The sequence below is a fragment of the Ahaetulla prasina genome, chromosome 5, assembly GCF_028640845.1.
Source record: "Ahaetulla prasina isolate Xishuangbanna chromosome 5, ASM2864084v1, whole genome shotgun sequence".
NCBI lineage: Eukaryota > Metazoa > Chordata > Lepidosauria > Squamata > Colubridae > Ahaetulla > Ahaetulla prasina.
Genome location: NC_080543.1, coordinates 97,237,875 through 97,253,242, shown reverse-complemented (window position 1 = coordinate 97,253,242; position 15,368 = coordinate 97,237,875). Strand labels below are relative to the sequence as shown.

The 15,368-nt window shown below is 44.3% G+C and overlaps 1 protein-coding gene across 3 annotated transcripts in view; it reads right to left on the bottom strand.

The window, feature by feature from the left end:
• LOC131199692 (acetylserotonin O-methyltransferase-like) overlaps nt 1-15,368 on the bottom strand; it is a 47,582-nt gene that overhangs the window by 15,788 nt on the left and 16,426 nt on the right. Inside the window, exons 7-8 of one of the 3 annotated variants that reach the window (XM_058185725.1) lie at nt 14,273-14,413; nt 12,903-13,025 (exon numbers count right to left, since the gene is read on the bottom strand). In XM_058185725.1, the coding sequence (XP_058041708.1) occupies nt 12,903-13,025; nt 14,273-14,413 (264 nt within the window). Of the gene's footprint in view, nt 1-860; nt 993-5,929; nt 6,062-6,592; nt 7,030-12,902; nt 13,026-14,272; nt 14,414-15,368 lie in introns of those variants that run through there. The other 2 variants (XM_058185727.1, XM_058185726.1) reach the window with 2 other exon arrangements.

The following is a 15,368-nucleotide window of genomic DNA, read 5'->3' as shown; positions in this document are numbered from 1 at the left end:
CTTAAAACATCTTAATTTTCACCCAGATTATAATCTAATACAATGTATTTTCTTCTTCTTCAAGCTTTATGTCTTCATTACTAATCATAGGTCAGACCATCCAAAAACTCTTTCTTAAAATTGCCCAGCGATTCACATAGACAATTTCTTTCTTATATAGGAGTAGTCCTGAACTCACAAAGGCCACTCCCCCCTAACATCTTCCTCTGCCTCTAAATCAATAACATATATTTAAAAATTTTCTATCTCATCAGTTTTTAATACCTAACAAAAAAATTAACATTTAAAAGGGTAATTACTAATCATTTCCATCAGTTATTCCTCCAGTATATTAAATTGTTTCGTTAGAAGTTTTTATCAAATCATTTTATTACCTTATTCGTAAAAAACAAGAAAAGAAAGAAAAAAAGACTTTTTCCTCAATGTAATAACACTCATTTCCCTCTTATCCCAAATTTTTTCTGCTGTCTTTCCCTCCATTCCTCAAAATATCAATTATTTTTGTTATAGATGTCACTTATATTTTAACATAAATATTAACATTTTCTAATTAAATTCTTGACATAATTCTGAGAGCAGCCATTAAGCCCTTTGAAAAAAAATTTTTTTTAATTTTAATTTCTTATTGGCAAAAGAAGAGCACATTTGAACAAGGAAAGTAACCTGCTGATGTCCAACAAAGCAAGTCTGTTCAAAAGACACAGAAAAGAATCTTGCAGCAATTTAATAGCTGACTCTTTCATTATAACATAAACTTTGATGTTTCTATTATTTTCAAACCATTAAGAAGCTGAGAAATGGAAGGTCTTTGGTAGTTTCAAAGTTGAGGGTTCATATTTGGAAATATTAACCCACCTTACCTTGAAAGTTACAAATGACTGCTGGTAGCTAAACAATGTTTGAATATTTTCAATTTCTTCTAGTGAACTCATTGTTCTTGGCTTCTCTCGTTGACCAAAAGGACCTTCCTTCAGCCAAAATACTTGGTAGTCCTGAGTGCAAAAATGACAAAATATAGGTGTCCATAAGATGTGATGTCCCAGAATAAAATATGGAAAGCATTATTAAAGAGAGAACAATGCCACACTTAGAATAATTATATGCATACTCTGTAGAAAATCTAAAAATCAGAATTATTTTTCAGTTTAAATATTAACCTATCTACACAAATCAAGAAAGGGAAATTCTAGAAATTATGTTAGGTAGAAAGTGTTACGTTCGGGAAGTAACGAGGCTGGAGACCAGGGTAGTGACAACAGCTCTTTAATATATGGTGAACCCAGCTACCTGGCTGGGGAAAAACAACCCTTTATATACTGTTTAACCGGCGGCTTCAACCAATCAGCAACGTGCTTGTTTCCCGCCCAAATATTTAAAGATACATAACACTCCTCCCCTCCCAGAAAACACTTTACCACTATTTACATATTATTTACATGTTATTTTTCGACGTAGTCACGCAAATAACCTGGGCGTCTCCTAATTCTTTCAGACCTGCGCGGTTCAGTCCTGGGTGGTGTTTTGAGCTGGTCGGAGGGGCTGTTTGCTCCTCCCAGCTCTTTCTCTAGGCCATCGGGCCCTGGATTACTTGCAGACTCTTTTCTTGGCCATCCGCCTTGGATTACTTTGTAATTTTCCTGCTGTTTCCATCGAACCTGATGGCGCCGCTGGACCTCCGGGACCTCAGCTAAGTCTTGCGCCTCCGGTTATGGTCAGCTGTGGGTTCAAATAAGGAGTGGTCATGATCTGTCTCATTTAGCTCGGGTTGTTCAGCTATTCGCTTCTTATCTGATCTATGTGGCGCCCATACCGGGTTGTCTTGTAACTCACCAAGTATGACTTTGGACCGTTGCTTTTATGATTTGCCCTGCGAGCCAACTTGGGCCGCCCCCATAGTTGCGGGCCCACACTGGTCGCCTATGCCCATTTCTCTGTTTTTCTAGTTCCCCTTGTAACCCTCTGGTGTGTAATGGGATTCAAACGGTCAAGTGGGCACCGGAGTTTCCGTCCCATCAATAATTCGGCTGGGCTTCTGCCTGTAGCAGTGCTTGGGGTTCTGTGCTGAACGGCCAGAAAGAAATCTATCTTTGTTTGCCAGTCACCTGGCTTGAGCCTGACACGCCTCCTTAGCGCCCGGACGGAACGCCTGCAAGGCCATTCGACAGGGTGGAAAGGCGAGAGAGGGCATGTCGGATGCCCTCCTCTGCCAAGTATTCTCAAACTGGGCTGCCGTGAATTGCGGGCCGTTGTCGGACACCAGAGTGTCAGGCAACCCGTGGGTTGCGAATAGGTGGCGCAGGGCTGCGATTACTGCCTCGGCCGTGGTGGATTTCATGAGTATGATCTCCAACCATTTAGAGAAGCGTCGACAACCACTAGGAAGGTTTGGCCGTGGAAAGGGCCAGCAAAATCAATGTGGATTCTTGACCAGGGCCCTTGGGGTTTTTCCCATTCCTGACTGGGGCCGTTGGGGTAGAGGTCTGGACTCTTGGCAAGCCTGGCATTTCCTACCCTCTCAGCAATCTCTGAGTCCATGAGTGGCCACCACACATAGCTTCTTGCTAGCCCTTCATCCTTACGATCCCTGGGTGACCTCGTGGAGGAGGTCCAATACCTTTCCCTTAATTTATCCGGGATTACCACACGATCACCCCATAATAGGCACCCCTTGAGCCGAGAGCTCATCACGTTTTTACAAATTCCTTAAACGTTCGCCGCGCAGCTGGCCACCCTCTTTGTACCCAACCGGTACAGTCCTTAACATAATGTCGGTATGATGCCGAGCCACTTCCTTAGATGTGACTGGGCCAGAGTCCAAAGAGTCAATAAGCAGGATGGGCGTCCCGGAGTGGGGTCTTGATCGCCCTGGTAGTGGGCATCTGCTTAACGCGTCCGCATGCCCCACTTCTTTCCTGGTCGATGCTGCAGCTTGTAAGAATAAGCGGCTAAGAAAATAGTCCATCGAGTCAATCGTGGCGAAAGTGCCACAGGCGTTGGTGATCGCCAGCCAGTATTCCTAACAGCGGTCTGTGGTCAGTCACAATTTCAAAGTCTCGCCAAAAACATATTCGTGAAATTTTTACCCTGACACAATTGCTAGCGCCTTATCTAACTGGCTATAGTTCCTCTCTGGGGAGGACATCGTTCTGGAGTAGAAGGCTATAGGGGCTTCTGTGCCGTTTGGAAGTCTGTGGCTGAGCACAGCCCCACCCCGTAAGGGGAGGCGCATAAACCAGCACTAAGGGCAATGAGCTATGATACTGGATGAGCAGGCTATCGCCGAGAGCAGGTTTTTACTGCTTCAAAGCCCTACTTTCCGACTTTCCCCAAGACCAAACAGTATTTTTCCCTAGAAGCTTATGCAGCGGTTCAGCAACGGTCGCATTGTTTTTTAAAAAGAACCCGTAAAAAATCACTAGGCCCAGGAATGCCTGTTGCTCTGTTTTGTTTTTGGGCGCTGGAGCCTTTCTGATTGCCTTGACCTTGCTCTCAGTGGGTGAATTCCTTTCTTGTCTATTCCGGTAGCCCAAGAATTCGACGGATTCTACCCCTATCTGGCATTTGTTCACTTTAACCTTTAGTCTGGCTGACCGGAAAATGCCCAGAACCTTTCTCAGACGCTCCCCCAATTCCTCTACATTTTCCGCTGATATCAATACATCATCAGTAGGGAACTACCCTGGGAGCCCTTGCAGAAGTCGTTCCATTAAGTTTTGGAACAGCCTGGTGCCACACTCACCCCAAATTGTAATCGGGTACACTTGAATGCCCCCTGTGAGTTACAATCGTTTGGGCTTCGCTGTGTTGGCTTCACGGGCAGTTGTTGGTAGGCTTGAGCCAAGTCTAACTTTGCAAAGACTTGCCCTTGCCCCAAAGAGTGCAGCAAGTGTTGCACCACGGAACTGGTAAGCGCTTTTCTGTAAGGCTTTGTTTAGCGTCGCCTTGTAGTCAGCGCAGATTCTAATTGACCCATCTGGTTTTACTGGGTGACGATTGGCGTCTCCCACTTTGCGTGATCGACTGGCACCAAAATTCCCTGATTTATGAGCTTATCTAGCTCCTTGTCAATTTTAGGTTTAAGGGCAAAGGGACTCTCCTTGCCTTTAACCTAATGGGAGCTACCTGGGGTCTAAGTTGAAGGAAATAGGGGTCCCTTGTACTTGCCCAGGCAGTCCTTGAAGACATCTTCGAACTCGTTCATGAGTATGTCTTTCAGGTTACAGTCACTTCTGTAGATGCCAGTCACCCCATGCCCAGTGCACGAAACCAGTCTAGTCCCAACAAACCAGGCAGGGTCCCTTCGACGATCGTGATGGGCAGGGTCTTCTTGTGTGGTCCGTACTCGACTCGGACAGAGGTGGTCCTCGAACAGGGATGCGATTCCCTTGGTAGTCGTGGACTCGTAGCCGTTGTGTTTGCAGGTGGCGCCGCGACTGATGGCAGTGACTTCGCCAAAGTGTCCCAGGACATGATGGTGATCGCTGACCCGTGTCCACTTCAGTCGGCACCGCACTCTCTATTTTGGGTTTGGTGAAGATCTTCTTCTCCACTCGGGTTGAGGCGCGCCTATGACCACAGTCGTTTGGTTGAATCCGCGCTTTTTGTTTGAGCCAATCGCGGTCGCCTTGCCGATCCAGCGCTCTGATTGGCCGATTTGAATTTTCGGCGGAAGGTTGGGGAGCTCGACAGACTTGAGCTAGGTGCCCTTCTTCTCGCACCGACATGTTGCGCCCTTAAACTTGCAGCGTTGGCGCTGGTGTTGACCTCCGCAACTTCCGCATTCGTCCCGGTCCTCTTTGCCGCTTTCGGTTCGGCAGACCCTTCCTCATCCTCACCGCCGGATTCGGTCTGGATCTCTTCTTGGTGCACCGGGGTTGACTTTGTGCTCGCCTTTGGTGTGAGAGGCTTTGCAGTGTCTCCGCCGCTTGGTGGACATTTCATGCGCCTGGCTTCGCCCAGGGCGCTTGCCAGCGCAGATTGCTTTTCGATAGCAGCCGCCCGCAAACGCATGTCTCTGACCCCTGATGAGTTGCTCCAGCAGCACCTCGTCCAGGTCTCGGTACCCACAGTCTTTGGAGGCTTTCCAGGGCGGCCATGTAGTCGCCGATGGATTCGCCCTCTAGCTGTCGGCGCTCTCCAAATTCAAAACGCCGCACGTATTTGGACGGCGTTGGCGCGAAATGGTTTTTAAGCAGGGTTTGCAGAGTTTGCCACGATACTGATTGTATCGGCGTTGGCTCTGCCAGGGCTTCCGCGATGTCGATGACCTCGGGACCGCAGTGGCTCAAGAAGTATGCCCTTTTGCAGTTGTCTGGAACTCCTTGCAGTTCGTTGGCTTCTAGAAAGCTTTCGAAACGGGTCATATACGTTCCCCATTTCTCTCTAGCCGGGTCAAATGGTGCGGGCGGAGTGTAACTGGCCATCTCCGCTTTTCTGCCCTGCGTTTGCTGGGTTCGGTTCTTTCGTGCTTCAGCTCGGTTCTGATGCTCCTTAGCCTCGAAATCCCACCTTCGTCGCCAGTGTTACGTTCGGGAAGTAACAAGGCTGGAGACCAGGGTAGTGACAACAGCTCTTTAATATATGGTGAACCCAGCTACCTGGCTGGGGAAAAACAACCCTTTATATACTGTTTAACCGGCGGCTTCAACCAATCAGCAACGTGCTTGTTTCCCGCCCAAATATTTAAAGATACATAACAGAAAGAATAGCCTTAATTGCCATCTGCTTTTCCTCACCTGCTTTTCCTTGATTATTACACAGTCTAATTGTAGATTCTTTCTCTAACGACTTTGGCAAAGCTGGGGTAATTCTATACAAAGGAAAAGCCGTAAAAATCTAAATATAAAATCTGAGGTTAGTAGCCTCTTACAGATACTACAATCCCTACATCACAGACATAAAGTGCTGAGTTTAGTGGATGAAGTCTTACCCACAGGACAGCTGAGCAGAGGAGATGCCAAATCAGTCTTTCATGAAATGCTCAGGATAAGCATCAGTTTCAAACAAAGGAAAAGAAGTCTGAGAAAGGTGCATATATCTGCAGAGCACTAGTGTGTTTCCAGGAATTGCTTAATCAATCTGCAAAGCCAGTTTTATCCTGCTAGTTCTTCATTAAAAATGTCAGGATGGGTGGTGGCAATATTAAGGGGCGTGCATAATAATATACAATAATAATTATTATTATAATTATAATTATAATAATAAGGGGCTTGCATAAGAGCACAAAAGTGCCTACTGTTCCTGTCCTATTGTTCCCTTTTATTATATCAAATTAATATAGTTGTTGCATTCTTTTGCTTATATATTATGTTTGTGTATACATAATATAAATAAATAAATAAATAAATAAATAAATAAATAAATAAATAAATAAATAAATAATAAAGATTCTTTTGGGAAAACATTTGTTTTCACTACAAAAAAAGAAATATGGCATGATATTATTTTGTGTTCTGACCCAGCCTTAGCAGAACCAAGAAACAGACTCCTTGTCCCGAAAAAACCTCTTTATTTAACTACTGTGAATTCATGGCATCCATACACAGAAAAATCCAGGCAATAATCCTTCCAAGGGTTAATTGCAATAACAGACCTTATCAGTTCTCGGATAATTGCCAGGCCAAGAGCTTCCAGTTGCAAAGCTGTAAATTAATTCCTGGCAAGAAGTCTCTGAGGCATAAACCACAATATGCAAATCTTCCCAACGAAATACAAACTGTTGTCTCCTGCAACCACTACTCCCCTTTTGCTTCTATTTTTTTCCCCTGCCAGAGAGGGGCCATTCAGCATCCATGTGTGCCTTTCTTCCTGAGTCAGCTCCTGTTCCTCAGCTGTTCTCCTCTCCAGACAGCTCTGTGCATACGTGCATCTGCCCCAGCTGTCCTTCTCCATTTATCTCCAACTTAAAAGGCAGCTAGGAAATGTCAGAGAGCCCTGGCTCTATCTCTGCTTCTTATGCAGAGCATTCATCAGAGCCTTCCCCAGACTGGCCCAAGTTCCTCCCCAACCACCTCCTCGTCCAAGTCTTGCCACCAGCTTCGCTGGCAGCTGGTGGGCCACAACAGTTTGTTATTTAAAGTATATTGGCTGGTTTCCTTTCCTTTTTTTTTAATAGTTAGCTTTCTGGGTTCTACCTGTATGCTATCTGTAATGTATTTAAACTTTAGGAGGAAAATTTGGGCGGGAACAAAGCACGTTGCTGATTGGTTGAAGCCTCAGCCAAAAGAGTATTTAAAGAGGGGTTTCTGCCTGTTGTTTTTGCTGGGATCACTATAAACTAAAGAGCTGTTATCACTCACTGGTCTCCTGCCTCTTCATTGCCCAAACTTAACATTGGCGACGAGGATGGGATGTTGAGGCAGTGAGATTGGGAAAAGAGCTGAAGGAGAAAAGAATTCCCGAACCCAGCCAGTTTGCGAGGGCGGATATTAGCGATGTCAAGCTACACACCGCCAGCACCATTTGACCCAGCCAAGGAGAAATGGGGGTCGTACATGGCTTGCTTTGAGTGCTTCCTCGAAGCAAACGAACTGTAAGGAGTCTCGGATAATCAGAAGCGAGCGTACTTCCTGAGCCACTGCGGACCCGAGGTTTTTGATACCGCGGAGTCGCTGTCAGAACCAACGCTGGTACAATCGGTACCGTGGCAAACACTACAAACAACACTACGAGCACACTACGCGCCGGTACCCTCAAAGTTCGTCCAACGGTTCGAGTTGAGGCAACGGGTACAGCGAGAGGGTGAATCGATAAGCGTGTACACGGCCGCGTTAAGGAAAGCCGCAAACCACTGTGAGTACAGAGATTTGGAGGACTCCTTACTCGAACAACTCATTTGTGGGGTCAGGGACATCCGACTACAGAGGCGGTTGCTGTCCAAAAGCAACCTAACTCACAAAATGTCCACCAAAGCGGCGGAGACCTTGCAAAAGCCGAATGCGCAGGGTGCCGGAGCGAAAACAACGAGTCCACGAGTCCACAGCGAGGAAGTCCAGGCCAAATCGGAAGGTGAGGAAGAGGAAGAGGTTTTCCACACCGGGAGGCCGGAGAGAGGTGACCGGGACGAATAAGGTGAGTTGCGGGGGCCAACACCAACGACAAAACTGCAGGTTCAAAGACGCGGTTTGTCGGCGGTGCGAAAAGAAAGGACATACAGTTCAGGCCTGTCGAGCCCCCCAACCTTCCCGCCAAAAATTCAAACCGACCAATCAGGGCGCCGGAGCAGCGAAGCGGCCCGGGATTGGTCCTTTCAAAAAGGGCATGAAGCTGAATCAAACCACTGTGAGAGTGGGCCACGCATCGACACGACTAGAAAAAAAGATTTTTACTAAAACAAACATTGAAGGAATGCCGTGCAAAATGGAGGTGGACACCGGCTCATCAATCACAATTATGTCTTGGGACACCATCGCGAGGGACCTGCCAGACATCACAAAACGCCAACTACAAACCCAGAAACTGAGAGTGCAAGACTATCAAGGAAATTGGATCCTTGTTCGAGGAGTCACGTCTGTCAGAGTAAAGTACGGACAGTTCAAGAAGACCCTACCTATCACCGTCGTAGACGGAGCTCTACCGAGTCTGCTAGGGCTGGACTGGTTCCGGGCCTTGGGCATGGGAGTGACTGGGGTCTACAGAAATGAAGTCAACCTTAAAGAGGAACTGCTGAAGGAGTTCGAAGACGTCTTCGAGGACTGCCTGGGCAAGTACGTGGGGACCCCTATTTCGTTCAACCTAGACCCACAAGTTGCTCCCATTAGATTAAAGGCCAGGAGGGTCCCATTCGCCCTAAAGCCCAAGATTGACAGGGAGTTAGACAAACTAGTAAGCCAGGGGATACTAGTCCCCGTCGACCATGCCAAATGGGAGACACCCATAGTAACCCCAGTCAAACCGGATGGATCAGTCCGAATTTGCGCTGATTACAAGGCAACGCTTAACGAAGCATTGCAGAAGAGCACATACCCCGTCCCAGTAGTGCAACACTTGCTGCACTCGTTAGGACAAGGGCAGGTTTTCGCCAAACTCGATTTGGCTCAAGCCTACCAACAACTACCCGTAGATAACAGCACAGCCGAGGCACAGACAATTGTCACACATCGAGGTGCTTTCAAATGCACTCGACTCCAGTTCGGAGTCAGTGTGGCTCCAGGGTTATTCCAAAACCTAATGGAACGGCTGTTACAGGGTCTACCCAGGGTGGTCCCCTATTTCGATGATGTATTGGTATCAGCAGAGAACTTAGACGAGTTAGGGGTAAAACTGAGGAAAGTATTGGGCATTTTCAGGTCTGCTGGGCTTAAGGTTAAGCTCAACAAATGCCAAATTGGGGTAGAATCTGTAGAGTTCCTGGGATACCGAATAGATAGGGAAGGGATCCACCCCACTGAGAGCAAGGTACGAGCCATTAGAAAGGCTCCAGCTCCAAAAAATAAAACGGAATTACAGGCATTCTTAGGGCTTGTTAACTTCTATGCAGTATTCTTAAGGAATAAGGCAACAGTAGCCGAACCGCTACATAAATTACTAGCGAAAAAAGCTACTTGGGCCTGGGGCAGGGTTGAGGCTAGGGCATTTGAGGGGGTAAAAAACCTCTTGTCCAGCGATAGCCTCCTCATCCAGTACAATGGCACGTTGCCCCTAGTACTAGTTTGCGATGCATCACCATACGGGGTGGGGGCTGTGCTCAGCCATAGGTTACCGAACGGAACAGAAGCCCCTACAGTGTATTACTCCCGAACAATGTCCTCAGCAGAAAGGAACTACAGCCAACTAGACAGAGAGGCATTGGCTATAGTCTCCGGGGTTATGAAATTCCAAGAATACTTATTTGGGTGAGATTTCGAGATAGTCACGGACCACAGACCCCTATTGGGACTCCTAGCGGGCAACCGCCCAACACCCATCGCACTGTCACCCAGGCTGACCCGATGGACGATTTTCCTAGCAGCATACTCTTACAAATTGCTCCACCGCCCAGGAAAAGACTTAGGGCATGCAGACGCTCTTAGTAGATGCCCTTTACCAGAGACTATCGAAGACCCGACCTGCGCAGGTCAGAAAGATTTAGGAGACGCCCTGTCTACCTGCGTGACTACGTGGAAAAATAACTTGCAAATTTTATGTAAATACGGGTACAAAGCATTCTGGGAGGGAAGGAGTGTAATGTATTTAAACTTTAGGAGGGAAGTTTGGGCGGGAACAAAGCACGTTGCTGATTGGTTGAAGCCTCAGCCAAAAGAGTATTTAAAGAGGGGTTTCTGCCTGTTGTTTTTGCTGGGATCACTATAAACTAAAGAGCTGTTGTCACTCACTGGTCTCCTGCCTCTTCATTGCCCAAACTTAACACTATCTTACATCTAGGATCTCTTTGACATTTTCTCCTTTATTGATTATGTTTAGTATCTTCTTCCCTTTGATAGCACTGTATTATCAGAAGTTGTATTTGGAGTGGTTAGTTTTAATCTTGGCTCACATTCCATAACTCTATGAGAAAAATACTGTTTCTTTTTCTTTTTGGTTGTTTAAATGATCAGAATATTCAAACTCAGTGGCACTACTCAAGGGAAAGGATGGGATTTTGTGTGCTATTTTAGAAAGCAGCTTGAGAATCGGGGAAAATTAAAATAATCAATTTCTCTCATTCCTTTAGCAACCATGTATCTTGTTTATGGGGTGAGGGGGAAATGGGGGAGGAAAGAGCTACAGGTTAGGGTTAGGGTGTTGATTTCTGCTTGTGTAACGTTATATTCTTCAGTATTCTGTGATATTTCTTAATGGCTGTCTCTTATTCTATGTTATTATATTATATTTTATATAGGAGCCGAGGTGGCGCAGTTGTTAGAATGGAGTACTGCAGGCTACTTCTGCTCCCTGCTGCCTGCCTGCAATTTGACAGTTTGAATCTCACCAGGCTCAGCCTTCCATCCAGGGGTGAAATGCTCCCAGTTCGGACCGGATCACCTAATCCAGTAGCGATGGCAGCGGGTGATTCGAAGAACCGGTAGCAAAAATCCCTCCCCCCCCACCCATGCCCAGCTCTGCAGCACAATCATCAGAGGTTTTTTGTTTTACTTTTAAAAGCATTTTTTCTACGGCCGAAAAAATGCTTTTAAAAGGTTCTGGTGATCAGGCAACTCAGCTGGGACTGTCAGAACCCTTTAAAAGCATTTTTTCTACAACCTCTTTGGCCAAAGAGGTTGTAAAAAATGCTTTTAAAAGGCTCCTTTAAAAGGCTCCTTGGTGATCCCAGCTGCGTTGTCTGATCATCAGAGGCTTTTAAAAGCATTTTTCGGCAGAAGAGGTTGTAAAAAATGCTTTTAAAAGTTAAAAAAAAAATTGGCTACGCCCACCCAGTCTCATTACCCCGTGCCCCCCCCCAAGCCATGCCCACAGAACCGGTAGTAATAAATTTTACATTTCACCCCTGCTTCCATCCTTCCGAGGTTGGTAAAATGAGGACCCAGATTGTGTGGGGGAAATATGCTGACTCTGTAAACCGCTTAGAGAGAGCTGTAAAGCACTGTGAAGTGGTATATAAGTCTAAATGCTATTGCTATTGCTATTTTCTTTTAGGGAGCGCACTGATTAGAATGATGGTTAAAATGCAGTATTGCAGGCTAATTCTACTGATTGCCAGCAGTTCAATTCTCACCAACTCAAGGTTGACTCAGCCTTCCATTATTCCGAGGTGGGTAAAATGAGGACCCAGATTGTAGGGGACAATATGCTGACTCTGTAAACTGCCCAGAGAGGGCTGTAAAGCACTATGAAGTGGTATATAAGTCTAAGTGTGTTTGCCTGTTCGGACCCTGAAACACTATCTTCACTAGAAGACTCCTAAGAGGCAGATGTGACATTATTCCTCTTCCCAAAACACAAATTAGTATATTGTGAGAGTTCAAGAATTTACAATGCAATAGGACATGCTGCACATGCACAACCTCTACACCATGAGAGTCACAGGGAGAAAGTTCTTTGTGACAGGGAATATTTTCTTATTTACCATTAATGACTTCTAAAGGGAATGTGTTGTATCTAGCTAATGTACATTTGTAATATCTATAGTTCTTAAAGACTGACAATAGATTGGTGATAAAAGGTTGCCTTAGGACTAAGCTAATACCTTGGTACTATTCTGTGTCAAGGTTTCTCTTCTTCAGAGACCTTTTCACCTAATCATATCCCATCCTTTGTATGACCTATTTAGAGGGAAACAAACCTGGGAACAATGTTAGTCTTGTGTCAAACAAATGAGATCCATATTCTTGCAACTCAACATGTGAAAAGAGCCACCAAGGTCATAATTAACATTAAGAGCTAAAAGAAGACACAAGTTATTGCTATATGCCTCACAGCTATATTTGGCACACATCATATTGTGGTCTCTTTTGATGTGGTTCAGTCAAAATTTCAACGAACCCCAGTTTCTGATGTAAATTACCTATTAATGTGATCAAAGCAGGTTCTTCATATCATACAGTCCTAGTTACTTTAAATGGTTACTTTAAATCCCTGTCTTTCAGCTGTTATATAAAGCTGTAAAGGTATCATCTTGATACTTTCCCCCAGAAATAAGTTGTCTGGGACTGGCACATCCTCAACTCTATAGATTGGAAAGTACCTCAAATAATGGGAAAAGAATCCAGTTCAAGGGAATTCTAGTTACATTTGTCTTTTTCTGGTTTGATACCTGGTTATGATCAGAAAGCAAAGAACGAGAATAAATAGTCTCATAACAAAGCCATAGAGTTTCTGAACTTGGCTGCTGTATCTGGAAAGTTGGATGGTGAAATTGACTTGATGGTGAATGACTACATTTCAGGGAGTTTAAAACCTGAACCAAGTATGAACTTCGCAAGTTCCCTAGCACATTTAAATTTCTGTGATTAAACAGCACCTACCTGGTTTGCAGGCCTGGTACACTTTATGTAGCAACTGCAAACATCTTTCATCTGACCAATTATGCAGAGTCTTGGTCAAAATGTACAGATCCGCTTCAGGAATGGAATCTTTAAAGAAATCACCTACCAAAAAAAATAGTAAAATATTATTAAGCATCATGTCTTCCAAATTATTCTGACAGAATAGAATAGAATAGAATAGAATAGAATACTTTTTTGGGTAAGTGTGAAGAGAGACACAAGGATTTTTTCTCTGGTGCAGAAGCTCTCAGTGTACGTGCAAAGCAACAATGTAATCATAATCATAATAAGGGTGATGGGTTGTAGAGAAGATGAGACGGACAATAATAATAATACTATAACCATACAACATAGACATAAGACAGTACTGTGAGGATTAGGTGTTCAACAGAGGGATGGCATGAAGGAAAATGCCATCCCTCTGTAGTTCTTGTGTCTAGTTGTTTTGGCATATAATGCCCTATATGTCACCCAAGTGGACGAGTTGAGGGGATGGCATGAAGGAAAATGCCATCCCTCTGTAGTTCTTGTGTCTAGTTGTTTTGGCATATAATGCCCTATATGTCACCCAAGTGGACGAGTTGAGGGATGGCATGAAGGAAAATGCCATCCCTCTGTAGTTCTTGTGTCTAGTTGTTTTGGCATATAATGCCCTATAATGTCACCCAAGTGAACGAGTTGAGGGGATGGCATGAGGGGAAAAAACTGTTCCTATATCTAGTTGTTTTGGTATATAATGCCCTATAATGTCACCCAAGTGAACGAGTTGAGGGATGGCATGAGGGAAAAAACTGTTCCTATATCTAGTTGTTTTGGCATATAATGCCCTATAATGTCACCCAAGTGAACGAGTTGAGGGATGGCATGAGGGAAAAAACTGTTCCTATATCTAGTTGTTTTGGCATATAATGCCCTATATGTCACCCAAGTGGACGAGTTGAGGGGATGGCATGAGGGGAAAAAAACTGTTCCTATGTCTAGTTGTTTTGGTATTTAAGGGGTCTATGGTTACAGTGAGTTATAGAAGTATAAACTGCAAATTCAGTAATTCCATTGCAGAACTGTATCAATAGTTCCTGGGGCACTCTGAATTTCTTAAGTTGACACGGGAAGAACATTCTTTGATTTATTAAAGATGCAGGTGAATATGAGGGCCAGTTGTTCAGCACAGGTATTCAAGCATGAAGGAGTATAAAATAGACAAAAACACATCTTTTTCTAAGATCACCAGAAGTGGCTGGGGCTATTCTCTCAAAACCACAGCCTGCCCCTCTGCCTACTAAAATTTTTTGTGCTTAGCAAGACATGAGTTCAACCCACATGGAAGACTGCAGCACATCCTTTTTTACCTGCATGGAAAATGATCCGGGACTCTTCTGAAGGCAAACAATGGTTCTTGGATGCTTCCACTACTTCAGGGAGGTCAAAAATGGTCACAGTACAATTTTGGTAGAGTGAAATCAATTCCTTAGCTAAGCTACCGGTGTTTCCTTAAAGAAAGAACAACATATAATCAAATAACTGCAAAATAAAATTTTGCATATTTCCTGAAGCTTCCTTTACTATTTTTCTACAGCTGCACATCAGATTAATTGGAATCTAATAATTTCAAAAATGAGATTAGCATCTTTCAAATTTGATATGCTCTACATATCATGGAAAACAAACACTAAAGGGGAAAAAGAACAGAGATTGAAGCAATTGGCTCTCAACTTTCATATCAGACTGCCATCAATGCCTGGAAAGATTCTGGAAAAGATAATTAAGCAACAAATCTGTGAACACCTGGAGGCAGTCATAACCAAAAGCCAACATGGGTTTGTCAAAAACAGATCATGCCAGACATCTTTTACTGCATTCTTTGACAAAGTGAAAAAATTAGTGGACCAGAGAAATGCTGTGGATATAATCTACTTGGACTTCAATAAGACATTTGATAAAGTTGACCACAACCTACTACTTGATAAGATAGAAATATGTGCGTTAAACAGCATCACCATTAGATGGATTTGAAACTGGCTGTCCAACTGCAGTCAACAGGTAGTTCTTAGTGGAACTGGATGTACATGGATGGAAGTATGTAGTGGTGTACCCAAGGCTCTGTCTTGGGCTCAGTACTCTTCAATATCTTCATCAATGATTTAGATGAGGGAATAGATGGGGAACTCATCAAATTTGTATATGAAACCAAACTGGCAGGAATAGCCAACACTCTATAAGATAGGCTTAAGATACAGAAGGATCTTGTCAATCTTGAACACTTGGTGTTGTCTAACAAAACAGAATTTAAAGTAGAGAAAAGTAAGGTTTTACATTTAGGCAAGAAAAAACAAATGCACAAGTATAGAATAGCTGGCATTTGGCTCAATAGTAGTAACTGGGAGAGAAATCTTGGAGTCCTAGTGAACAATCACTTAAATATGACCCAGCAATGTGCTGCAACTG